The 27,222-nt window shown below is 42.8% G+C and overlaps 1 protein-coding gene across 1 annotated transcript in view; it reads left to right on the top strand.

Annotated features, from left to right (window-relative positions):
* Positions 1 to 27,222, top strand: part of THEMIS (thymocyte selection associated) — a 110,258-nt gene that overhangs the window by 60,853 nt on the left and 22,183 nt on the right. Inside the window, exon 5 of the mRNA XM_005280220.4 lies at positions 25,929 to 26,082. Within this exon, the coding sequence (XP_005280277.1) occupies positions 25,929 to 26,082 (154 nt within the window). The remainder of the gene's footprint in view (positions 1 to 25,928; positions 26,083 to 27,222) is intronic.

The raw sequence follows: 27,222 nt of genomic DNA, 5'->3' as shown, positions 1-27,222 counted from the left end.
CTGTATATTTCTTATAAAAAGACAAATAACAAGGGGTTTCTGAAGCATGCAACTTCACTGCTGGTGAATATGTTGAATATCAACTTGAATTCATAAATATTTCCAGTGGCTTTTAATATATTTGTTGTGGCCAAAACAAAAAAACAAAAAAATCCCACTTTAATTGCATCAGTTACACTGAGAAGAAATGTTTACTGGTTGCACCATTGCTATGGTTTTGATAAATCCATATTCAGACATTGTCTGAGAGACATACCAGGATGTCCATATAGCTTCCATTTGGAATATTAAAGATTAATGGTTTTATCATAGTTTTACATTCTTTATCAACTCCCAAATTCTGACAACTGTCCTTGCTGCATTTTTCTCCTCATATACAGACCTGGTGTCAGCTCATGTGAAGGCCCGCGGCCTCACTGAACAATGGCAAACATTTAGCTGGGAACCACTCTGGCTTACCTGTGGGTTAGCATAGTTAAAATAGATATTGGTGGTAAAAGAATGTTTTTAGTGTTTAGACTTTATGGACTGTTTGTAAGATGCTGCATGTATTAATCCTACTTATAATATCTATAGCCCATGGTATAATGTTATACTGAGTGTTTGCATTGTAAACCTTTTTAATTGTACTGCTCACCAAACAGGAAAAGAAGCATTAATTAAGGTAAAGTGCTTGTCCTGCACACAAGATGACCCCTTGAAGGCAAATGAGGCACTGTGTAGCTTCAATGGACAGATACCTTGTTGATTGTATTTCTCACTCCCTCCAGGTAGGGGAAACCTAGGCATGAACTCATCCCATCAGCTTGGAATGTGGGTTGAAGGAGATAGGAAAATTCCCGTCAAGGGGAAACTTGATGTCTTTATGCTGTCTGGACTCTGAGGGGCAAAGATTCCTAAACATAAGCAGGAGATCCCCATGCTGCTTGGCACGGGTCAGCCCTAAAAGACATATACAGCTGCTTATTATATAAGCTTATACTATCTTTTTAAATCTAAGACTGTAACTCATTTGTGTGTGGATGTTTCCGTTTTAACCTTATAAATAACTCTGATTTCTTTTCTTAGTTAACAAATCTTTAGTTAGTTTATTATGGGATTGGCTACAGGTGTTGTCTTTGGTTTGAGATCTGAGCATAAATGACCTGAGGTAACTGACTGGTCCTTTGGAACTGGACGTAACCTGAATATTGTTGTGATTTTTAATGTAAAATGACCATCTATCACATAGTCCAGCTTGTCTGGATGTCAAGATAGAATGGAATGCCCAAGGGAACTACCTGTGACTCCATGGTAAGAGTGTTATAGTGCTTTAGGTGTTCACACTTGTTACTAGGTTGGCAAAATCTAATCATAGAACATACAAACAGTGTGGGGTTTCTGCCCTGCTTTTTGACAGTCTGCCCTGAAGTCTGCACTCACAGTCATGAGCCATTCTGGACAGCGTGCCATACATCATTGCACAATTGGCTAGGGTTTCTTTCTTTCTCTTTCTCTTTTCTCTGAAGCATCTGGTATTGGATACTATCAGAAACAGAATATTAAATATGACAGACCAAAGCTCTGATCTGGTATAAAAATCCTATGCTTCCTGTTTCTATGTGAATATTATATTTTCACAATTATACATGGCCATAGTCACTAGATGACATCATATGAGCATGTTGCTACATCGAACTGTTGTCACTTTTAAATTGTGGATAAAATAAATATTCCACAGCATAATTTCTCCCTGAATTTTTTTTACTTCAGTTTTTAATAGCTGGCACTTTTGTCAATAATCACACAGGGTCCGTATTACATTAGTCAATGTATTAAAATAGTTTAGTTGTCATTTCATGGTACTTTCAGATCTTTTTTCCTTGACCTTTCTCTCTCTTCTGAAATATGTTTGTGGGTAGATACCAATTCTAAAAGAACTTACAAAAAACTACACAGCACTGAAAAAACTGAAAGAAAATGGGTGCCTTTGTTCTTTATATCAATGCACCTGGAAGTAGCTATGGCCTATAGATTGTAATACACTTGGATAAGAATAATTTTACCTTCTGGAAGACTTTTATTGCTATTAAATGCTGCTGTATCAGTCTAGAATTTGTCAAGCTTTCATATAAGTGATAAATTTAATTAACCTTATCAGAATTCCATAAGTTAAAATGCAAAAGTGCCTCTAGATAAGCCTTTCTAAAGCACCTATCCCTATAGTAGTATCTAAGCACTGTGGTTTCATTTGGAAATAATGTATCATTAATATCCATGAATACAATGACTTCTCACTAATGATGGAAGAAAAGACTGATTATAGCATCATTTTAAGAAATGACTATAAGAATAGAAGTAATTTGTAGATATGGATCAAGGAAGCTATATTTTGGTTTGCAAATTCTAAGGGAGTTGAGATCTGGGTCCATTTTATGTGAACCAACAAAGTTCTCTTACTCAGAGAAGTCAGTTATTTTTTCTATTGACTTCAGTGGGAGTTGAATAAATTAATATTTTCAACTTTCAGTACAATGTTTATTACAGCTACTGGGTAGATGTTAGTTAAATGCATTTCAACTAGAAGCTTGATATTAATTCACATGGGGGGAAAACATCATCTTGAATATTTCAAACACATTTTTTGGTGGTGAGAGATACCAAAGCCAGCAAAGGGGTTTTTGTTCCTTTTAGAATATGATTTACTTTTGAACAGTGTAATAATAATCACAGTAGATACCCATCCATATCTTTTGATAATAGGACAGACTAGACACTTATCCCATGTATTAAAGTCTACAATGTATACTGCAATGTTAAGGCCTGGTTCAATAAACTGATTGATATAGACAGACACCAGAATGAATCAGTTTTGCATGAGCTTGATCTAAGTTCTTTAAACATGTTGTAAATAAACTGTTTTTCCCCAACAAAGCCTATTCCATAAAACTACAGGAGGTAGGGATTGCTACTGACTTAATTTAGAGCAGCATGAGGCCTCTCATCAGTACAAGTGTTTTATTTTACTGTATATAATTTTCAAATGAATACTCTTCACAAGGTTTGTTTTTTGGTGACCTCAGTAAGGCGCTTCTTATGGGAGGAAATAATGGATCATTATTCTCTTCAAATAAACTGAATTACTAGTTTATAAAATCAAGGTAATTGGTTTTTACTTCCACAGCATTTAAAATGAACTCACTTAACTGCCTTAATGCACATTAGCAGGTAAAAGCACCTTCCCTTCCAAAAGTTCTGGAGAAGAACAGGATTAGCAATATTACAGTGAAGCTCACCAGAGGTCCCCAGGATCATGAGGTACCTCATTACGACTTTCCCTTAGCCTGAAGGTGTCTTGTCTGTGCCTGCTGTGGATCAGCTCCCTGAAACCAAGAGCCTCTGACAGACAAGCGCTGCCTTCCAGGTCTTGTGAAAGGCACACACCAACTCTCAAATACTCGGAGCATTCCCTGCAGTGTCCAGCCCCTTATCCACTGAACATTCACAGAATTACCACGTCGGCTGTTCCCAAAGGAACACACCATCTTGTAAGATTCATCTCTGACCTGCACTTTGCTTAACACCACAGCACTTAGAAATATTTACAGTGAAAACAAGAATACATTTATTTTCACAGATTCAAGTAAGAGTGAGTAAGAATATTGGAAATAAATGGCTAGATGTAAAACAAAACCAAACCCCATACTTTCTACAGACTAAACTTAACTAACAGGTTAACCTTCTGTGTAAAGAAGTTTATCTCACCCAAAGTTCTTTGTAGCATTTTCAACCAGGGTTGGCTGAGACCCTGCTTTCACGAATGCAAATGATGTCAATTTATTCCCTAGGTACAGGTAGGGTGACCAGATAGCAACTGTGAAAAATTGGGACAAGGCATAGGGACAATGAGGGGTAATAGGTAGCCTATATAAGACAAAGCCCCCAGTATCGGGATGGTCCTGATAATATTGGGATGTCTGGTCACCCTAAGTGCAGGATACCGTGGTGTCTTCTTTGCCTCTTAAAAATACCCCCAAAGTTCGTTATCTGTTCTCTTAGGCTAGGTCTACACTACCCGCCTGAATCGGCGGGTAGAAATCGACCTCTCGGGGATCGATTTATCGCGTCCCGTTGGGACGCGACAATCGATCCCCGAATCGACGCTCTTACTCCACCAGCGGAGGTGGGAGTAAGCGCCGTCGACAGAAAGCCGCAGAAGTCGATTTTGCCGCCGTCCTCACAGCGGGGTAAGTCGGCTGCGATACGTCGAATTCAGCTACGCTATTCACGTAGCTGAATTTGCGTATCTTAAATCGACTCCCCCCTGTAGTGTAGATGTTGTGGCTTGTATTTTCCTGAGTGCTGCTTCCCTGCTGACTTCATATCTCTTTGTTAACACTTGACTTCATATGTAAATGGGCATCCATTGTATTAGCTTATGATGCTTAATTTACATCATGACAGAGAGATGCACATTTCTGACCTCCTGTCTGGAGAAAAGCCTGTTGTTCACCTTTGCTGGTGACTAACATCTTGATACAGACTTTAAAAACATATTTTCAGTATATATCCATAACTGTTTAGCTAATATCTGTACATATATTTCACAACATTATTAATGACCTGTGTGATGCCAGCTTTCATTTGTGACCTCACATGATATTCTTCGGTGAAGTAGAATGTACATACCAGAACCAGGATATATCTGTAATCCCACAGTACTCCCTTGTCAGTTGGCATTAATAGGTTGTTGGATCAGAATCACGTCACCTTTGCTGGACTTTAGACTCACCATTATAAAGTGAATGGCCCAAATATAATCCCTCTGCTTGGTGGACTCATAGCTGGTTGCAATAACGCACAAGTGCTTTGGTTCCAGGGCACCCTTGGATGCACATATGTCATTCAGTCTTGTTGTGATATTGATAGTAGCATCTTGGATATGTCCTCTTTAAGAGTTTAGGGGCATTACTCCTATTGGCTGTAATTTGTACACTTTAAAATTTCTCAGAAATTTCTGCTACAGCAAAAATTAATTAATTTTGATGACTTTGCTGACACCGACGCTAGCAGCAGATTACACCCTGTTTATAGATGTGATAGGTAGAGAGCAGATAGATACCAATTGTATGAGCACAATGTCTGTGCCTTCCCTCTGTTACTCGTTGCAAAAAAGGAGTTCTATTCTCCATCAAGAGGTATAAGGGCTCAAAAGGGATGCTCTTTGTGATGATAACTAATAGAGACAGCAGAGGAAATGCTTTCTATATATGGATGATCAAATTTTTCAAGAACACTTTCCACTGAGGCAGTGGTAGATGAAGAAGCCAAAACTGCAAGTACGTTTTGTGACACTCTGCAAGCCTGTATGTCTTGTCACCACGTACTCTCTGCCCAGGAATTGTGTAATTGATTGTACCATGGAAATCTTTTAGGACTATGAATAGTGTGGATATTGAATCAACAGAGGTGGTCTCAGAAGCAAGAATTAAGTAAAAATAATCATATCTTATGATCTTGCACTGTTGAAAAACTTCTCCCCCTGCCACCTCCTCCACTCTTTGTTGGTTGCTAATGATTGCTCTGTTGGGACAGATCCTCAACTGGTATAAATTAGCACAATTCCACTGAAGTTAAAACAACTATGGTAATTTACACCAGCTGGGGATCTGGTTCAAGAAGTCTAATTTATATGGCAACTCTAAAGACTGGGATGTGCCATTTTTATTTGTGTGTAAAGCATGATGCACGCAAATGATATGATTAAATAATGCCTACTAAGTAAATGCTTTGCTTGGTGGTCCATGAGGATCAAGGAAAGATTCCTCCTAGTATGAAAAGCCTTGTAGAAAACTAAGTATTAGGGTGTAAAAATGATAGTGGTGGGTCTCAGGGACTCAGCAGAGCATTGTGTATTGTTCTTTTAAGCATACCATAGAAAGGCTCGAGCTTGTTTCCAGTATTCCCAGATAGCCTGTTCCACGGTCCATTTTTCTACCATGGCTCTGTGATGATCAAACTGTTAGGCTTGCGGGAAAGGACTTCTAAAAGACTAAGAGACTAACACCAGACAATAGTGTCTATATGGCATAAAGGGGCCCTTAAAGTCCCTGTTCCAGCCAGATTTCTCCTAGGGTAGCTGTAGCACTCATATGTTATGATATATATATTAGTATAAATGTAGACTGTTTTTGTAAGAACAGGATGGAATGGCAGGGCTATATTTTTCTATGCCCTGTCCCTTTAAGGTTTGGAATTATACTGGAGGTCAGAATGGCAAAACTCTAGTGAGGCTGGTGTGTGGCAGCAGAATTGGGTGCCCCCAGAAGAATCTTCAGCAGTGGGGCTTGTGCAAGCTCTCTCTCAATCTCTCTCTCTGTTGGATTCTGACAAAAGTTTTAACAAGATGCGCCAGTTTGAAAGAGCACCCTGCTCTGGAAGTGTAACAGAGGCATTGTGAGACTGTCTTGCAAAGAACCCTTCGCAAGCTCAAGCATAGGGGCCATGCCAGGGACAGGAGGAGCATGTGAGGCGGGGCTACAGAATGCAGCACTGTGGAGATTTGGAGACAAAGCCGCAGTCCATAGGGAAGCCTGGGGAGGCTGCTGTAACTTAGACAGGCTCTCCAAGCCTGGCCATTCCATCCCCCAGAAGAGACCAGTGTTGGGAGGTTGCAAAGGTGGCTTAAAGCTACCAAAGCTCCCCTCCCCGCGGGCTGGGAGTTTGGTGGTGCACTGCACAGGATGCAGCACACAATTTCACCGGAGGTGGTTTGACACCATACTTGTAGAATCTTGTTCTGCAAACTAGATATATCATCACAGTTTCTGGGTAGATATTTTCAGGGTAGCACCAAAAACTAGGTGAGCAGGCTACTGTCTTTTTTTCAGCTCTCAACTATTTTTCAGAGGTTAAGTTCTGTTTATCTCCCTCAGTTTTCTCCGTTGCTGTTATCTACTTTAGGCTATGTCTACTTGACAGAGTTTGGTTGACAAAAGTTATGCCGCTTTAATTAAAGCGCTTTAATAAAACCCCTGTTGCATGTCCATACTATGCTCCTAGTGTTGGCGGAGGGTATCCACAATAACAGCTCTTGTATTAACACAGAGAGCAGTGCACTGTGGGTAGCTATCCCACCATGCAACTGGCCACAGTGTGCTTTGGGAAGGGTTTGCAATGCCTCATGGGGCAGGTACAGTGTCACATGATGCAGGTTTCTCAGTCGCATCATTTCATGGGCATCCAGTAGATTGTCAGTCACTTTTCAACTGAAGTGTGGGGGAGAGTGTGTGACAGGGTGTGTGCTTGTGGCGGGAGAGAGAGACAGTGTGTGTGTTGGGAAAGTGTGTGTGTTGGGGGAGAATGTGTTGGCATGCTGTCTCTTTAACTTAAGCCAGCAGCTTGAGCAGTCTCCCCCTTTCCCCTCGCCAGCAGCAGCCTGCTCTGCCTGGCTGGCCGCCTGCTGGGGAGAGCAACATTCCACATTAATGGTTCTGATTCCCCACAGCCTCCTCAGCTGCTGCAAGTGGCATCATAGGCGATGACTCCGTGGGTACTCCAGGGCTGGTGCATCCATGGAAAAAAAAATGAGTGGGTGCTAAGCACCCACTGGCAGCCAGCTCCTCCCCCTCCTTCCCCAGTGCCTCCCGCCCACCACGGATCAGCTGTTCAGCGGCGTGTAGGAGGTGCTAGGGGGAGAGGGAGGAGTGGGGATGGGGTGTGCTTGGGGGAGAAGGTGGAACTGGGCGGGAAGAGGCAGGACAGGGGCGGAGTGGAGTGGGGGCAGGAAGAGGCGAGGTGGGGGCTTGGGGAAAGGGATGGAGTAGGGCAGGACCTGGGCCAGAGCAGGGGTTGAGCACCCCAGAAGCAAGGAGGAAGCTGGTGCCTGTGAGTGGCATCCTCTGCAGCTCTGAGAGCTCTCCCTGCTGAGGAATGTCAAGTTTCTTGGAGCTTTGAAAGGGGAGGGGCACATGCCTGCAGGGCAGCCAAATTCGAAACTGTGAGCAGAGCAGTCACAGCCGGCATTGTGGGATAGTGGGGGAGGCCAGTTATGTCAACATAATGAACGGCAGCATCTGCACTGATGCTTTGTCGCTTTAATTTTGCCACAAAAAGCTCTATGCCTCTCTTTGAGGCTTTATTTTGATGCCAAAATAGCAGAGTTTTGCTGCCAAAAGTAACATTGTAGTGTGTACACCTCTACTGTTTTGTCAGCAAAAGCTGCCTTTTGCGGACAAAACTGTAGTGTAGACAAGACCTTGGTAAAGCTATCTTAGTAAAGTTGCCCTAACCTGGAGTCTGAGGTGGAATGATTTTGGCATACCCTGGACCTGGCTATGGTACCTCCTTAACATCTTCCTTTGCTAATCTTACACATGGTGAGTTGTTCTTGGTCCCTATGAAATCAGTTGAAGTCCCTGGGGTTACTATGTAAGTAAGTACTGCTCCCCATGAGAGAAGGTTGCAGAAGGAGGCTTATAGTGCACTGTGCACACATTGAGGAAGAGGCAATCCCCACCCCCAAAGAGCTTACAATCTTTAAAAGAAAGAAAGAAAAAGTAGGGTATGTAATATAGCTAGTGTCACTGAAACTGAAAGCCCCTGTGGTCTGTAATGGCTGGCAAATGGAGAAGCTACGTTTTGATCATATTTTGATACAGCGTTTGCCATTAAATCTTGCTATCTACCAATAGTTACCTGCCTTACAATTTAGCGCTATTTTGGATTCTACATTGATTTCCTGTTTTAAGGAAATCGAAAACCTGTGGCATCTCAGACATCAGTATGTGGCAAATGTTGATTATTGTAATGGAGTCCAGTGAATATGGAAAAACCTTCATTTAGGGCAGTGGTTCCCAAACTTGTTCCACCGCTTGTGCAGGGAAAGCCCCTGGCGGGTCGGGCCGGGTTGTTTACCTGCCGTGTCTGCAGGTTCAGCCGATCGCAGCTCCCAGTGGCCGCGGTTCGCTGCTCCAGGCCAATGGGAGCTGCTGGAAGTGGTGGCCAGTACGTCCCTCGGCCCGTGCCACTTCCAGCAGCTCCCATTTGCCTGGAGCAGCGAACCGCGGCCAGTGGGAGCTGCGATCGGCTGAACCTGTGGACGCGGCAGGTAAACAGCCCGGCCCGGCCCGGCAGGGGCTTTCCCTGAACAAGCGGTGGAACAAGTTTGGGAACCACTGACTTAGGGCCACCTGCCATTATGCAACTTTTTGTTTCAAGGGATTGATCACTTTTAAATATTCTCAAAGTTTCCAATACAAATTTGTTCAACTAAATTGCACTTCTGTTTGGTGGTTGTTTTTTTTCCTGCTGGTCCCTTTGGTGCTTAAGGCTTCACTCAACTGTAGATATAAAAATCAAAAGAGCACACTCTTCCTTACTGGCACAATCTATTTAATCAAATTAATTCATTGTATCTGTTTTAATATGGTCTAAAAGATCTAATTTTACCAGGACTGGAAACTTTCTGAATTACAGTTTGGTTTCTAGCTCAACAAATTGTGCTTGACTTAGAAAGTGTAGAGCATTCCTGCTTAAAAAATATGATTTTGCCTAGATGGATAGTCTAATCTCAAATTAAGGAAATTTGCCCATATCAGAGTCATAATGAATATATGATTTTATGTAGTTAATTCATAAACAGAAAGGAATAAGAGATGGACACTAGCTGCAAGGTTCAAGGTGGCAGCTGTTCAGATCTGGGGTTTTGGTTTGGGATCATTGCTAGAATAAAAGATTGGAACATTTTGGAACAAGTTAATTTCTACAATGGAAAGCTGTAGTGGTAAAACATTGTACGGCCATTTATTATTATAGTAGTACCCAGAGTAGGGTTGCCAGGTGTCCAGTTTTCGACCGGAACACCCAGTCAAAAAGGGACCTTGGTGTCTCCAGTCAGCACTGCTGGCTGGGTGTTAAAAGGCAGGTTCCCTGCTTGTCCTGGCTCTACGCAGCTCCTGGAAGTGGCTGGCATGTCCCTACATCTCCTAGGCACAGGGGCGGCCTGGGAGGCTCTGTGCGCTGCTCCTGCCCCAAGCACCGGCTCTGCAGCTCCCATTGGCTGGGAACCACAGCCAATGGGAGCTTTGGGAGCGGCGCCTGTGGGTGGGGGCAGCGTGCGGAGCTACCTGGACGTGCCTCCGCCTAGGAGCTGGATGTGCCAGCTGCTTCTTGGAGCTGCTGGAGGTAAATGCTGCCCGACCGAAGCCTGCGCGCCCCCCCCCCCGCCCCTTAGCCAGGTGAAAATGAGTGAGGGTGGGGGAGAATGAGTGACGGAGGGTAGGGGATGGAGTGAGCAGGAAGCGGGGCATTGGAGAAAGGTGTGGGGCAGAGGGTGGAGTAAGAATGTTCGGTTTTTTGCAGTCAGAAAGTTGGCAATCCTAACCCAGAGGCCCATCTAAGATCAGGGTCTCATTGTGCTAAGTGCTGTACAAACACCTAGTGAGAGACAGTCCCTGCTCTGATGACTCCACAATCTAAATAGATGAGACAGAGACAGGAAAAGGAAACAGAGATCAAACGATTTGCCCAAGATCACTCAGCAGGTTAGTGGCTGCAACAGGATGAGAGCCCAGGTTCCATGGGCTCAAACTATGGCCAGGTCTACACTACAGAGTTAGGTCAACATAAGGCAGCTTACATTGACCTAGCTTTGTAAGAGTCTGCACCAAAATGTGGCTCCCACCAATGTAACTCACCCCCTACACCGATTCAATAACTCCACCTCCCCAAGAGGTGTAACACTTAGATCGATGTAGTTAGGTCAATGCAGTGTCAGTGTAGACACTGAATTGCTTATGTTGACTGTTTCTGCTTTTCAGAAGCCATCCCACAGTGCCCCATTGACAGTTAAATCAGTGCAAGTGATTTTGGTGAGGACACACATTGCCGACACAAGGAACGTAATGTGGACATGCAAAAGCAATTTAATTACTGTGGTGGCTATATGTCAATGTAACATAGGTCAACTTAATTTTGTAGTGTAGACTTGCCCTAAATGTCTGGACATGAATATTCCTCAGGGCAGGTCTACACTACCCGCCTGAATTGGCGGGTAGAAATCGATCTCTCGGGGATCGAATTATCGCGTCTCGTCGGGACGCGACAATCGATCCCCGAATCGACGCTTCTACTCCACCAGCAGAGGTAGGAGTAAGCGCCGTCGACGGGGGAGCCGCAGAGGTCGATTTGCCGCCGGCCCTACAGCGGGGTAAGTCGGCTCCGATACGTCGAATTCAGCTATGCTATTCGCGTAGCTGAATTTGCATATCTTAAATCGACCCTCCCCCCCGTAGTGAGGACGTAGCTTCAGTCTTTGGGAAAGTTTAGATGTGGATCCAAAATGCACAGCTTGTCCCTGTATCTGTCTAGAAAGTGAATCCACACTAGCTACAATATAGTTAAATCATGATGATTAATGAGTTGGATAAAGTCTGCCTGTGGAAGTGTGCATATTGCATGAGGATGCAATATAAGCCTAGTAAAGCTGCTCAGATACAATAGTACCGAGCTCAGCGTCAGTGCCGAGGTAGATTAGGTGAGGAGCATTATGTTGAAATAATCTTGTGAAATATTGTCGGTTCAGTGAGTTGTTACTGCAGAATGAATTTGAAGTGGTTGGAGATCTTCACTGGAGAATTTCTTCAGTCTAGGGGGGAATTTCTACTGGTATAAAGCTGATGGTGTGGCTCTCCCAGCTCCTACACTGGAAATCCCCCTCCTCAGTATAAGGACCAAGAGGGGACATGGTTTAGAAAGAGATGGGATGGAAAGATGGAGCTAGGATCAGCTGTGCCCAGTTCTCCTTCAGCATAAGGTCCCTGACACACCTTTCATCAGGTTGTGAATTAAAACTGCCCCCCCAAAACTTTTAATTTGTACTACATCCATGTGGCTGAGACTCAGGGAGTTGCAACCAGACCCCTGATAGCAATCTTAGCTTAATGAATTTAGTGGGCAGCCAAAATGAATATGTTGATAAGGGAGGAATGTAGAGGTTGAGAGAGGGTGAAATTAAAAAAAAAAAGTTGGAAATGGGAAAAGAAACAGATGTGCTGGCAGCAGAACGTCTGTCTCCTGATTCCAAATCCGGTGTCCTATTCACTGGATCATACTTTCTCTGTGAACAGTGGTGTAGACTGGCAGTTTTTTCTACCAGCAGCCAGAAGACTAGTCTCTGGTGGCGGGTATTTTCATAGCTCTAAATGACATACAATTGCTAATGAGGCTAAATGCTGAACAACAGTGCCTAAGCATGTGGTCTGACTCCTGCCTCTGGAAATTACATGTCAAAATCAGATGAACTACAGGAACCTCTTGGGGGCTCCACTTTTACGCCAGTGTAGCTCTGTTGATTTCTGTGGAATTATACAGCCTAAATCTGGAGTAATAAAGCAGAAAATCAGGCCCTTGATTTTGTTCTTTGATATCTTCCAGTTAAATAGAGCAGTAGCCAGATAATTAGTAAAACAAAGCAGAAAGATATTGGGTGATCATAGATAGTGCCAGTCAGATGCATTTCTAATAAAAGAAATGTAAAATATATGTATATGTATATACACACCCACATATCTTTTTTTGGTAATTGCCAGAATCTAAGAGAAGAAAAAAGTTGCTGTTTCCCGTCATATTTAATGCACTGTTTCAGTATGGGTCTGGGTCTTTATTTTTATCATTGGCAAGATGAAAGCAGCTATTTGAAGCAAAGGGTGTATAATGCCATGGAAGACAACTGAGTGTATTCATAAAATGTACTCAGCAGAGAGCCTATTGCAGTATCTTTCCTCTCTTCTGTGCTACTGCAGAGCTAAAAGTGATTGATAATAATCTTAGTTACTGTACAATTTGGCTATGATTTTATAGTTGCAGCCCTGGCATTGATCTACAGTTGAATGAGATAATGGTTGTATGCTCCCTTTCTAACCTGCCAAGAGCAATGTACTACTTGTATCTGTAGAGTCATATAAAATGAATACTTGCTTGAATCCAGGTTTTAAGAGAGGTTTTATACAGTTATATTCCTACTCATTTCAAAGAACATACTTAATTTTGTAAGGAAATGAGACATCTTAATCTAGGTGCACATTTTAATGCTGCAGCATCTACTTTTTCACTTGTTTAATGTTGCACAAAACTTTTGTTAAAATATGCAAAACTTTGGAAAGATGGCATTACTGATGTTGATGTGCTAATTCATGTGAGGAAATGTCTATGAAACATTTTATAAAATAGTACATCGTCAGTCAAGATAGTTTCTTCCTGCTTCTTGTAGCGTGGATCAAAATTAATGCGATTCTAGCACAACTTGGAGGCAGGCGAGTTCAGTTTGGGGTTCAACAAATGTATTAAGATCTATACAAACCTTTCATGTACTTTTTTCCTGTCTAGATTAGAGAGGAACAGCAAAAAGAAGATTAGGTGAAAGGTTTGCCTGAAACCAGGAAGTTTGATTGCTGGAGTTTTCTTACACAATCAACTAAACATGCAATTCTTGTTGCAAGAACAATACAACTTGTCATTTTTCTCTGAGGTTTTTACATTTCTAGAAACCCCCAAACTCAATATGAAACCAGGGAGTTATGAAACCAGATAGATCACACCTACCAGAAAGGTTTGCTGAAACTTGTGAGCACTGAAGCTGACTGGTTTCACCTAGCTCTACTTGAAAATGTGAGCTCTTACCCCACATTCGGTTGGATTCTCATTTATACTAAGGCCTCTTTACACCACTCTGTCACTGCCAAGGGGCCTTAAAATGGGATTCATTACTATTACAATCACATTAAGGTCCCTTTACACTGCCACAGTGGTGTAAAATAGCCTTAGTGCAAATAAGAATCAGGCCCATTATAAAAATGACCATGTAGATTGGGATCCCAGCTGGCATGATGGGTTAAAAAAAGAAGAAGAAGAAGAAAAACCTGAGTGGATGGGGAAATTCTCATGTGGGAAGAGGCATTGTGGGGAAGCTAGCAGTGCCTGAGCTATAGCTGTTCTGTGCACAAAGAAAGGACTTTGGTTTCCAAGGTTATCCATCAAGCACCTATCATTAGCACAATCTGGGGATTCAGATGACTCAGGAAGAAATAGCACAGATGTGGAGGCTTTCACCTCTAAATCACCGGTATGAATCTAGCCCAGGTCAGTAACATCTAAAACTCATTACTATTCCACATGCTATCTGGTGACTTGTGTGAAATGAGTTAGTAATTTCAGTCAAATTCCTGGCAGACAAGGTATCTTCATCACAGAAACCATTATCACAGACATATGGCACTTCTGGCAACCTTATTGGCAGCCCCAGTAGAGAAGACAATTACTGCAGGTGAGGCTGACCTGGGGTTATTATTTGTGTGTGTTATTAAGCAATGGCAGGGCACCCAGAGCATTTAGATAGGTGCTTATGTGTTGTTTTGTACATATAAATAAATAAATTGGCAAATATGCCAGTGATTTAACAGTGAAAGGCTCTACATTCTACTTCCATTCTCCTAAGCCATATAATGAATGTTTTGAAGAAGCAAGTATATAGAGGATACTGATTTTTTAATTATTACTCATATTTGGTAGTGTCCACAAGCACTGACATCACTCATGAGAAAACGCCGTTCCTGTCCAATCTAAGATTTTCACAGGGAGAAATGATCAGATTATGATTTCCAAATGCAAAATTCCAGGATTTGAGTATCTGATATATTATTTGGCTTTGCCAGTGTTATACTAGTCGATGATGATGATGTTTAGTTAGTGCCAACACTGTGCTCTGCCCTGGAAAGCTTACAGTCTAAGGTCCTGATCTGGCCAGCTCTTACGCACATGCTATTGAGTAGTCCCATTGGCTTCCCACAGTAGTAAAGAAAAGCACAAACACAACTGTTGGCACAGCTTAAGGCTCTGATCCTGCAAACACGCAGGCCTGTTTGTCCTAACCACATTGCTCAGTGCTGGGAAAAGTTTCATGCCCTGTGTGACACAGGTCAACCTAGCCCCCACTGTAGACTCAGGTAGGTGGATAGAATAATTCTTCCGTTGACCTAACTACTGCCTCTTGGAGGGATGGATTACTAACATGAATGGAAAACCCTGTTCAGTTGATGTAGGAAACATCTACACTACAGTTCTATGGTGGTATCCACAGTAGCATGGACACACCCTTATGCATGTGCGTTACTTTACTCACATGAGTTAGTCCTCTTGACTTGAGTGGGGATAATCACATATGGAGAGTTTAACACACAGATAAGTGGTTGCAAGGTCAGAGCCTGAAAGATAGACACAGAGAAGAAGGGATCCACAGGGAAATCCAGAGGTGGGGACAATTTAGAGGTTTTTTTTCTTTTCCACAATAATTTAAAAAACAAAACAAAACACCTTACTTCTAATGGGCATAGTGGAATGAAAATATCTATATACACATATATCTGTATGGGAAGGCAAATAAATGTAGAGATTCAATTGTTACAAAAAGAACAATGTGGTGACTATGCTAGGAATATATTTTACTACTAAAATAACCCATTCTTCCTCCCCTCACCCCCCGCCGCCCTGCTGTTCCATTCCTCACTGTGGCCTGGAGAGCAGATAATTTTGAAAAACAAAGGGCCAGATTCTGAACTCCAGATAGGCTGGAGTAACTCCAGAATAACTCCCCTGACCTGTGGGAAATTACTGCAGATTTATACTGGTGTTCCTGAGATCAGAATCTGGTCTAAAGTATTTAATTCCTACCATTGTGATGTCCTGCTGCTTTTCTGAGGCTGCTGTCTGCCACACACAGCACTTTCTGTTATTCAGTAAGAGGAAGCACAGTGTGTGCTCTGCAGCTGGACTTGCAGCTTAATGTTAGTAAGGACAGCACAGCGATAAGGACTTGAAAACAATTTATTTTTAAAATCTTGCTTCCCCTTTCTCCCCCCATGCCACAGCTAGGGGAAGTTGTATAGGATGTGTGAGTACTCTGGAGGAACCAGCACAAGGTGTGAAGAGGATGGAGTGTGGAGTAGATCTGAGAGGAAACAGCTGGAAGAGTGAGGGGCAGGTTGGGGGATCTGATCAGAGGTTCCAGCTCAGGAAGGCAGCAGCAAAAGGACTAGGCAGAGAAAGTAATCAGTTGTAGGGCTTAGGAGGCAGGAGCAGCTGGCTAAGGATGTGGTATCAAAGTCACTTTCCCATGCACCAAACAGGAAGTTCACCTTCACTTTGGCTGATTTCAGTGGGAAATGTGCAGACTCAGCACCGCTGGCAGTCAGTCAGTGTGATGTGCAGGGCCGGATTTACACCTTAGGTGCCCGTAGGCACAGCATCTTCAGTGCCCCCCTGCCTAGAGCTGACCTTCGTGTTTTCCATAAAAAATGAAACTTGGAACTCACGTTTAGCTTTCAGGCACCCCTGGAATGCTGGTGCCCCTAGGCACATGCCTCCTGTGCCTAATTGGAAATCTGGCCTTGGTGATGTGGCAGAATGAGTACAGAGTTGGAAGCCAGGAACCCCCAAATTTGAATCCTGGCTGCCATTGACTCACTGTTGGAGGCCATGCAGAACAGACTGTTTCAGTTTACTGGGCATCTGTAAGATGAAGACCTAGTACTTACCCACTTAACTCCCAGGAGTGTTGTGAAGATTAATTGGTTTCAGTCTTACAGTGTGTTGAATATATGAAGTGCTATATAAATGCTAAGTACTCTGAAAAATCAGTTTAGCTGTCTCAAGATGAGTGCCTGATCATGATTAAAACAAATGTCGGTGGGTGCACAGTTTGTGTTATGGTAAAGGCACGCCCAGGGTCATTCTCTGCTTTGCTGTGATGTTGCTACAGGATACAGAGTATTTCTCCAAACTGCAGGAGATGTTTGAACAATTCAGTATTATTAAGCTATCCAATATATTTTTAAAGGATCCATTTGGATTTGTACAAATAATACCCAAAGTTTTAACCCTGACTGTCGTGAGCCTTTTAAATACAGTGTCATCACAATCCAGGTCACTCAGGGCTACCCTAGATTACTTTCTGTTCTGTTGTGACAAACATAAGGCCCAGGAAAAAATGGCAGGAGTTAGGAGCAGATGTCCCTTTTACCACACTGCCATTTATAGACTTTTTTACCCTATGGAGGCAGAGTTTCATTTCAAAAGGCGCCAAGTTCTACTCAGCACCATTTTGGAACAGACCCTGAAAACAGGGGCGCCATTCCCACTCGGAAGTGTAATGAAATGATTAAATACATTCCTTGAGCAGTGAATGAGTGCAGAGACTGGGGTGCTGGAATTCTGATGCAAGCAATGGATTCTGTAGGAATGTTGGAACTGTGTACACGTGCATGTTTTTTATTGATGCAACATATTTCATGACAAAAATCTGTTGAATATTTACCCACGTGGTCCCCAAAATTTTTACAGTCATGCCCCCGCCTTACCTTTGTCCCTCCCCACCCCCCAGGAGCTGGGGCCGGGAGTAGGCTCACAGCTTGAGGGGTGGGGTGGGTGGGGGAGCTCGGACAGAGGCAAGGGGGCCAAAGCTGGGTCTGGGGCCGGGAATGGAGCTGCAGCTGGGGGCCAAGGGTGGGGACAGGGATGCAGCCCTGCTGGGAGGCTGCAGCCTGGGGTAGGGCTGGTGCTGATGCTGGGGCCGAGCCCAGGCCGGGAGTGGAGCCACGGCCAGGGGCTGAGGCTGGGGCTGGGGGCCGAGCTGGGAGCAGAACAGGGCTGAGTGGCACTCCTTCCCTACTCCCCATGGGGGCTGGCCAAGGCGCGTCCCACAATTTGGGGACCTCTGATTTACCCTTCCTATGGAAATGATCTGTGAAGGGCAAAAGTGTTTAAATATGTACTTAAAACCTTTGTGAAATTTTACTGAAAAACCCTTATTGTGCATGAGCAATAGCCTCTTTTTAAAGGTTATTCTATTGGCTGGTTTCCTTCTTCCTCTCCCATTCCTCCATCCCTCCCCACCAAAATGTATTAGATCTTGGTCTGCTCAGTTTCCAGACATCAATTTTTCACTGTTCACCATTGCACCAAGTCACAGCTGTATCTAGTGAAGAACATCCCCTCCCTCCATTTCATTCATGTAAATAACTTCAACAATTGTTTTTATTAAGCGACAAAGAGTCCTGTGGCACCTTATAGACTAACAGACGTTGCTTTTTACAGATCCAGATTAACACGGCTACCCCTCTGACAATTGTTTTTATTGTGCTTTTGGGAGGGGAGGAAGGATTTGGGGCAGAAAAACATCTCTGTCAGGATGAGACCCTTTATGTCACGTTTTTGCCTGCAGTGAATTTTGCCGCTGAGTTATAAGCCCTTGAAATAAGAAGTTTAAAAAGGAAATGCTTAACCAGAGTTTTTTGAATGCATCACATAAGACAGGGAAGAGAGCCATCTAGTGGCTTCTTAATATTCCTTCCTTCCTTCATTCCTACGTTTCCCCTTTTGGTAAAGGTATTAGTTTGCTCTGTTCTTAAAGGAGTGCCTTTTTCCTGGGCTAGTTATTCTTTTTCAGACAACAAATGAGCATATTTACTCAAGTTCACTAATTTTTTTTTAACCCACCTTGTCACTCTGCTTATTGTGAGAAACTCTGAATGTTCAATACTCCTCTCAATTTCTCAAAGGGCTTGTCTCAGTTCCAGTCACTTTTTTGGTTTTATTTTGTAGCAATGGGAATAACATTAATATTGTCTTCTGGGTCTGTTATGTTACTAGAAACAATTTGGAGTCAAGGTTATACCAGATCTACCGTTGCTAGTGGAAATTTATTGCTTTATTTATTTTTAACTCTAAGAAAATGCTTATGTTGTCTGTCCATAACCCATTATGACTTTGTATAGCATTCCATTTTTATTTCCTGCAACACTCCACTTGTCCTAGTCCTGGGCTTCTACTGAAAATAAGTGTGAAATTGATCATGGTTTTATGGCATGGGCGTGTGTGACAGTATGCTGTAACAGAGGTTACAGGGAGAATTTGAACTCAAGTTGCCAGAGGTGAAAGCCCAGAACTTTAACCAAACGGGCCATCTAACTTTTGGAGTGAAGTATATCTGACAGTATATCGTAACTTTGTTGCTGTCTCTCCAGACTCTCAGCTTTATCCTCTTTAGGCCTATATTCAATTATAGTTTATATTTTTCAGGGCCAGCTCCAGCTTTTCTGCCACCCCAAGTGGCAAAAATAAGTAAATAAATAAATAAATAAATAAATAAAAGGACGAGCGGCAGCACTTCGGTGGCAGCTCAAACGTGCCGCTTCTTCGGCGGTGGGTCCTTCACCCCCTCTCCTCCTCTTCGGCGGCACTTCGGCAGCAGCTCAAAGAGGAAGAGAGGGAATGGGGGACCCGCCGCCGAATTCCCACTGAAGACCCGGATGGGCCACCCCGATATCGGACGGAGTGTCGCCCCTTTGAATTGGCCGCCCAAGCACCTGCTTCCTTAGTTGGTGCCTGGAGCCGGCCCTGTATATTTTACAAGTTCTGCAGGCAAACAAGAACTCTGAAGTTCCACTCTTTTGTATGCTAATGAGGATCCACTTTATTGTCCATGGTCTTTCTGAAGAATCTTTTAAGTAGCTTTGTTCCTTTTTCAGACTTCCCAATGAACTGTTGAAATAAAGGCTTGTTGTCATGTGTTGGAATTTGTGTATTTGGGGAGACCGTTAAAATTCTTTATTACAAAACCAGGGCCTCTTGTCAGTATCCATAACTGTAGATACACTCTGCCCTTGAAAAAATTATGTTAGCATGCAAGATAACTTGGCTTGCCGATGGATCATTCAAGAAGACTGCCTTGGGATACAAGTCACAATCAGAAGGTAATTGTTTCTTTCCAAATGGAATAAATCAGTCCTGATCTTCTGCTGTTATATTTCAAGTTTCCTATGAGGTCTCACGGTTTCCAATTGTGTTATCCCCTTTATTTGAATCTGTCCTTTTGCCAGGTGTCACTTTTAAACACTCCGTTCCCTTATTTCTTGGCACACAGTAGGCCAAATTTTGTTGTTTTGTGTACTGGTGTAAATCTGGAGCAATTCAGTTGAAACAAATGGAATTACTCCAAATTTACAGCCCTGTCAATGGGATTAGAATTTGGTCTGCTGGATCAGTATGGTATTTTGATCTGATTCTGATATCACTTACGCTGGTTTTAACATTACTGTGAGATCAGAATCAAGACCTATGGCTCTACACTATAGCTATAAGAGAAATGTGGTGGCTGGAGTGAAATGATCCCTGTATAGTTTAATTCCAGAAAGGGCTTTGAGGCATAGGCGTGCGCAGCCCATTTCATTAGGGTGTGCACCCAGGGAGCCCCACCCTGCCCTAGCCCCAACCCCATCCTGCCCCCATCCACTCCCTCCTACTTCCCGCCCCCTGACTGCCCCCCTCAGAACCACCAAGCCCCCCTGCTCCTTATCCCCTGACTACCACCTCCTGGGACCCCTGCCCTTAACTGCCCCCCAGAACCCCCACCCATCTAAGCCTCCCTGCTCCTTGTCCCCTGACTGCTCCCCTAGGACCCTACCCCCTACCTGTCCCCTGACTGCCCCGACCCTTATTCACATCCCTGCCCTAGACAGACCCCCCAGGACTGCCTGCCTATCCAACCGCTCCCCACCCCCTGACAGGCCCCCCCCAGAACTCCTGACTCATCCAACCCCCCCAGCTCCTTGTTCCCTGACCACCGCCTCCAAAGACCCCCCCCGATTGCCCCCCCAGGATCTTCCTTGCTCCCTGTTCCTGACTGCCCTGACCCCTATCCACCCCCTGCCCCCTGACAGACCGTGGGACTCCCATGCCCCATCCAACCCCCCCTGCTCCCTGACTGCCCCCAACCACCCGCCTGGGATCCCACCCCCTATCCAACCCACCCTGCTCCCTGTCCCCTGACTGCCCCCACCTCTTATCCAACCCCCCAGCCCTGGACCCCTTACCATGAGATGAGGGTCCTAGCCTCCCCGCGGAGCCAAACACTGCCCCGCAGAAGCATGCAGCCCCAGCTCCACAGGTGGGATGGGAGACAGAAGGGCTCAGGCCAGCTCCACGCAGAGTGGGGTCAGGGCTTCAGCCCTGCAACTTTTGCCACTAGGGTGGCTGGGGCTCCCGAGATCGGGACTTCAACCCCACATCTTCTGCCAGGGTCCGGGCTTCTCTCCCCTCCCCCCGACACCCCAGTGCAGCTCCTGCCGGGGTCCGGACTTCTCCTCCACCCCCACTCTCTCCCCCCATGTGGCTCCAGCCCCGTCTAGGGCTTCTCTTCCCCCACCCCTGCATGGCTCCTGCCGGTATCTGGAGCTTCTCCCACTGCATCCAGCCCTAGCCTAGCTGGGCTCCCTTGGGTCACCTGCTGCCTGCTGTGGCCGGAGTGGAGCCTGGCTGGCAGGGAGCAGCTATGCATGTGGACGCCATGGCCACCAGCCCAAGAGGTGCAGGGCAGCCCTAGGCAAGCAGGGGCTGGCTGTGCTGCTGCTGATAGCCCCGCACTCCCGCCCACACCTAAGGCTTGTGTGTGTGTGAGACTCACTCGGCCCCTGCTGGAGCAGGGAGGGAGGAAGCAGTTGATTTGAGCCTGTCTGGCAAACAGCTGAGGGAGGGGAGGGGGGAGGAGCAGCCTTCCCAGCTGGAGCTCAGGGCATTAGGGTGTGCCGGGGCACACCTATGCTTTGAGGATTGTGAAAGGCCCTCTATAACAAAACAAAACCAAAAGATAACTCTTTATCTAAGTTAGACTGCTCTCTTCCTCTTTTTTTCCTTTAAAAATACTTAGCTTTCAGCATTTAGGAAAGTTCAAAAGTGTAGGCTTACAGTCAGTCAGGTTTAGGCTTAGCTATGGGTAGGCTGCTGTACTTATCTGTTGCAGAACCTTTCTTTGCTTCTAGTGTCAATAAACTGCTACTTCTGTTTGGAAAGAGTGAAGTGTCAGTGGATTTCAAAATAATTTCACACAATGTTATGGTATTGGTATGTGTTTACTACTGAAAAGGCTATCTGCAGCAATTAAGTGTTTTACAGATGGATATATAGTACTGCATATGCCAAAGCTAAGAAATATCTCTATAGTTTTAGCCTGAGTTTCTGAAGACTGTATAAATGCCACTCCAGGTCTTTAAAGATTGCAGTAAAAGGTTTATGATCTATATCTTATAGCATGTGTGACTCATAATAAATGTACTCCAAAGGTGTAGTGCCATGTCCAGCAGTGATTGCTCCAATAAATGGGTCTTCCTCTGCAATACAGTAATTTGTAACCACATAACAACTTTACTTTCTGGCTGGAAAGGCCCCAGTTTTGTCAAAATGTTTTATGCCACTACATCTTTCTCAACATTTCCAGAAAGCATGACAGTGGTGGGTTTCATATTTATTCCCACATTTTTATATGGCATCATAGGTTGTCTCCTTTTTATTCTGAGCCGTCTTGACATTGTTGAGACTTAAAATAAATGAATACATAAATAAATAATAAAAACAGTAGCTTATACTGGGTACAAATGGGAAAATTTCACAAACATTGCAATGCCTCCAATTACAGAATTCTTATCACACTGGTTTAGAGAGCATCCCCTACTTCTTGTAGCCATTTTTTTTTTACTTATTTTCAGGGGTCACAGCTATTATTTTTGGAACCCTCTCTCTCGCTTAGTCTTTCAATATAAGAACACTTGGGTTATCTGCGGAGCCATTTTTCTGGGTGTCTTATAACTGTAGCTACAGTTTCCAGTGAAGAACTGTGCTGTCTCAAGTGTGTGAGATTTATCAAGTGTCTACAATAGCTTTTGGTGGTTTCTTTCAGAAGAGTCCAGGGGTGCTAGGCCTGGCATAATATTACTGCCCATCTCTGCTGATGGCAGCTTTGGGTGGAAATGGCCTAAATAGGAGAGGAAAGGTAGTCTTGTGGTCAAAGCACAGGCTGGAGTGAAGAAATCTTGGTTCTTTTCCCAGTTCTGCCACACACTTCCTGTGTGACACTGAAGTACTATAGTTTCCCCAAGTGTAAAATCAGGGTGGTAATATATGCCCACATCACAGGGATATCAATATGTTTTATTCATTACTGATTTTAAAGCACAATCATTGCTTTGCATTAAAGACAAAGCATTCATAATTTTATTTATTATTATTTATGCAATACTGTTCAGTAGAATAGTAAATGTTTCTGTATGGCTGGGTGCAGGGTAGGTGAGTGTGCACACGTACACTGTGGGCTAAGCTCAGTATGCAGTTGTCAGGCAAAATTTGCTTTGGTCACTTCTAGCCTCCTTTATTATTTCAATGTCTTATATTTCATGCATTACAGATAAGCTATATGCAGATTTACAACTTCTGAAGAATGCTGCAGCCTCGGTTTGCACTAAAATGATGCATCCCCAGTACTTTGATTCTTGCATTAACCCCCAATAACATTTTGTATTTTCTTTAATATAACACCTCTTACTTCCTGAGGCATTACGTAGTCCCAAGCTACCTTACCTTTATGCCTTTGCACCTTTTCTTCTAAAGGTTGAGTGGTAGTAGAGGTTTCTTGGGCAATTCTTAACTACTGAGGTAAAATTTTCTGGTCACAAGCTTTTAGTTGTTATAATGGTCAGATATGAAATTTCCTCTATTTACTGGTCTGTGATCCTTTTTAACAAATTGCCATGGTCCAAATCCTGAAGATTTTAACTCAGTCCTTCCTGTGGCAGAATGCTCACTGAAGACAATTGGCAATTCCTGGCTCCGTTGAAGTCCAATGGCAAAGCTCCCATTGGTTTCTGTAGAACCAAGAGTTCACCCAATTGGAATTCTTCAGAGATGTCCGAGTAATACTGAATTAGAATGTCAGGATTTGACCCTAGATGTTTAGTGTAGTTATAAGGTGTACTTTTAAGTATTCCGTAAGTCTACTAAATTTGTATATTACAATTAGGGATGCTAGTGTGTTGCAGATTTCAATCTAAACTGAAGTGAAAATCTAATTTGTGTAACCTGGTTTATTCTTAAATGTCTGAGCTCTGTCAGTTTTAATGTATTTGCAAAGTGCCTTGGGGAACCATTGCAAAGAAGTGACTCTAAAAGCGGTACAGTAGATTGACTGATAAGATTATTGCAAGTGTTAATCATATGCTTCAGAATTGTGGGATTTCCCCCTGCATAGCTATTTTTGATATCAAGACTTGGTTTTAGGTTATTTTGGACAACACAGAATAAAGACTATGAGTGTAACACATTGTGTCAATTACTAGGCTTAACATATAAAAAAAAGGAAATCTAAATAGAAAAGAATAAACGACAAAGATATTTTAAAAATATGTTGTTATTATTCCTGTTAGTTACATGGTATGTTTTCAAGATTTTCTTAATTTTGTAAACACTGAAGAAAAGATTGGTTAAAACTTATTTCTGTGCTGAAATGTCCCCGACCATCTGGGCTCTGAGGACAACCTGCGCATAAATTGATCTCCACTTATTTTTTTCCTTTATTGTTCACCTTTAATGTAAACTATACATTTATGGAGGCTGTGACAAGTTTATTGAAAGTTTTGTACATTTCTGTTTTGAAATGTGTTAATTTTTGTCCTAGCTAAAATTTGGACATTTCTTAAAACTTTTATTAATATGGTCAGGACAGACTGGTGTCACATTGGTGATACATGTAGACCTGGTGCAATACAAAGGAGGAAAAAGAGATCTCATTTGTGAAGAAGGGGCCCATTGCTCCATTGTTTGCTGGTGCAAAATGGTAGAGCTCTGTTAACTTCACTGGAGCTATGCCACTATCCACTAGCAGAGAATATGGCTCAGTTATAACAGCATATTTTTCACTGTTTTTTTTTCTTCATTGCTGTTAAGAATTTCTTCTGACAATTCTGTCCTTTTTCTAATATGTTCAACTGTATTTCTCTTTCCACAAATCCCTGAGGTCCTTGTGAATTTTACCACTGCTTCAAGCTTTGCTTGATATCATAGTTCTTTCACAATCACGAACTGTACTGCATAACATTGTACAAGTTGTACTACACAAGCTTGTATAGAATCTTGTGATTCAGTGAACCGCTGCTGATATATCTTCTAGTGTTTATTTCAGAAAATACAAATATAGGTAAGCCCAAGAAAGTGTTAATTGGTTTTTATCTCTCATTATTTGCTCTGATATTACAATATTTTCATTGTTGTTTCAGTTAGGATTAATTTTACCTGTATGTATGGTACAAGGTTGATCTGATGCAGAACAGCTACACTTTTTGCACAAGTAGATAGATTTTGATCATTAGCTCTTATTCACTAGTTTGCATCTCAGCTGGATGTGCTGTTCTGTTTTGAATTGATTGGCATTTCAATTATACATATTTATACTTTATAAAATGGTGACTGTGGTTAGGCAGTACTCACATGCAATTACAATGTAAATACATTGCAGTTATGGTTTTGATAATATGAATAAGTTATCAAAACCATCACTGTAATGTATTTACACTATAATTGTATGTAAGTACTGCCTAACCATAGTCACCATTTTAGAAGTATAAATATATATAATTGAAATGCCAGACATGTGTGTGTGCGTTGTATTTGTCATGTACTGAATTCAATGAGTTTTATTATAAGCAATACAGTAAGAGCAACTGACTAAAAAGAAAGATATTTGAAAAGAAACAGATATGGAAATCTCTCTCTCACACACACACATGAGAGAAAGAGAGAGAGAGGCTATGAAATATGTCTTAAAGGTAATTTTCTGTACCGAGAATATCTTCTCATTCTAGTCATGTTACTTTGTGGTATACATGCCTCCAAGGCTAGCATTGTAGTAAATGTTATTTATAACTTACTTTGACAAACAGTAGATTCATGTTCCAAATCCACAGAAATGACCTAAAGTATGACTGATGCTCTTCCTTGTCACATTTGTGAAAAGTATCTAGTTTGGACTAACAATGCATACAAGAAATCAATCACACTGTTCTATGTAATTTCAGAATCTCTATGTAGACACCACTAAGAAACTGTGCTCAGATCAAGCTACTGCTGTTTCAGAATTACAAGTTAGTTGTCAAAATGATTTAGTGCACTGGGAGAATGAGGACGACGTGACTGGGACAGCTACATTACTGGACAGCAATGTGATTAAAGGTCAGTTAAGCTTTATGATTTGGGTTATTAATATAACAGCGTTTAACCTCAGCCCTGATAAATGCTTGATGTGCAGAAGTATTTTGCATGATTCAATTGGAACTTGTGGATCAGTCAAAGGAGACAAAATGTGAACCTCTCTTTTCTTCCCGAATAAATGCCATAAGGCAAACTCTCAGTAGCAGCATGGTATTAAACTCAGTTTGACACTGCAGCATGAATATTCAGTGGTTCTCAGGAGCAGGCCTGCGTGGAGAAGATGCTGAATTCATCTACAGTCAATCTTTTTAAAAGACTGATGATTCAGCCCTGTTGGCAAAGCTGAATGAGTGAGTTGTGTAAAAATATTAAGATGTCTCGAGTCATATTTTTATAATTCTAAGAAAAAATTGAACCGAGAAAATTAATTGGCTTTTATTTATTTGTACTTTTTATGTACAGTGTGTTAGGATTTCCCATATATTTTCAACATCTGTTTTAGTGTCTATTTTTTTCAGAGCATGTTAAAGCTGAAAAGCTATATATCATGGGGCCTGATCCAAAACCTATGAAGTCAATGGAATAACTGTCATTGATTTCAATGGGGTTTGGATCAAGCTCATGGCCCATCTGATGGGTCCACCCATCATCTCTATCCAATAATGGGACTTCCACATGTACTGTGTTTGCAGGATTGGGCCCTGAATGTCTAGCTGCATGCAATCGGTTGAGTAGTTTCTGCTAGTAATATAAAAACGTCCCCATAAAGCTTTTCTTTATTGCCTTGTCATTGAATGTGTGTGACTGCCAACTGTGAAATTCAGGACATTACTTTGAAAACCTTGCATACTGCAATTCCTCCAAAAATAACATAAACAGCTTTCATAACGAGGGATTCATTATTAATGCTCTGAAAGTAATTTGTTTGAGGGGAGAATTTCAAAGGCACAAGAGGCACCTAACTCCTGTTGAAGGATAATAGGAGTTTGTCACCTAACTCCCATTTGTGCTGTCACAGTCCAAGGCAGCTGCACCTCTATTCCCTCTTGAAGGTCCAGCAATGGCACCTGCTCTAGGCTTCCAGCTCCTCAGCCATCACCTCTCTTGGGTGGAGACCCACATCTCTCTCCTTCCTGACTGGGGTATTTCAAGGCTGCGCAG

This window comes from Chrysemys picta, chromosome 3 (assembly GCF_011386835.1).
Source record: "Chrysemys picta bellii isolate R12L10 chromosome 3, ASM1138683v2, whole genome shotgun sequence".
In the NCBI taxonomy this organism is placed as follows: domain Eukaryota; kingdom Metazoa; phylum Chordata; order Testudines; family Emydidae; genus Chrysemys; species Chrysemys picta.
This window is presented reverse-complemented; position numbering and strand designations above follow the sequence as displayed.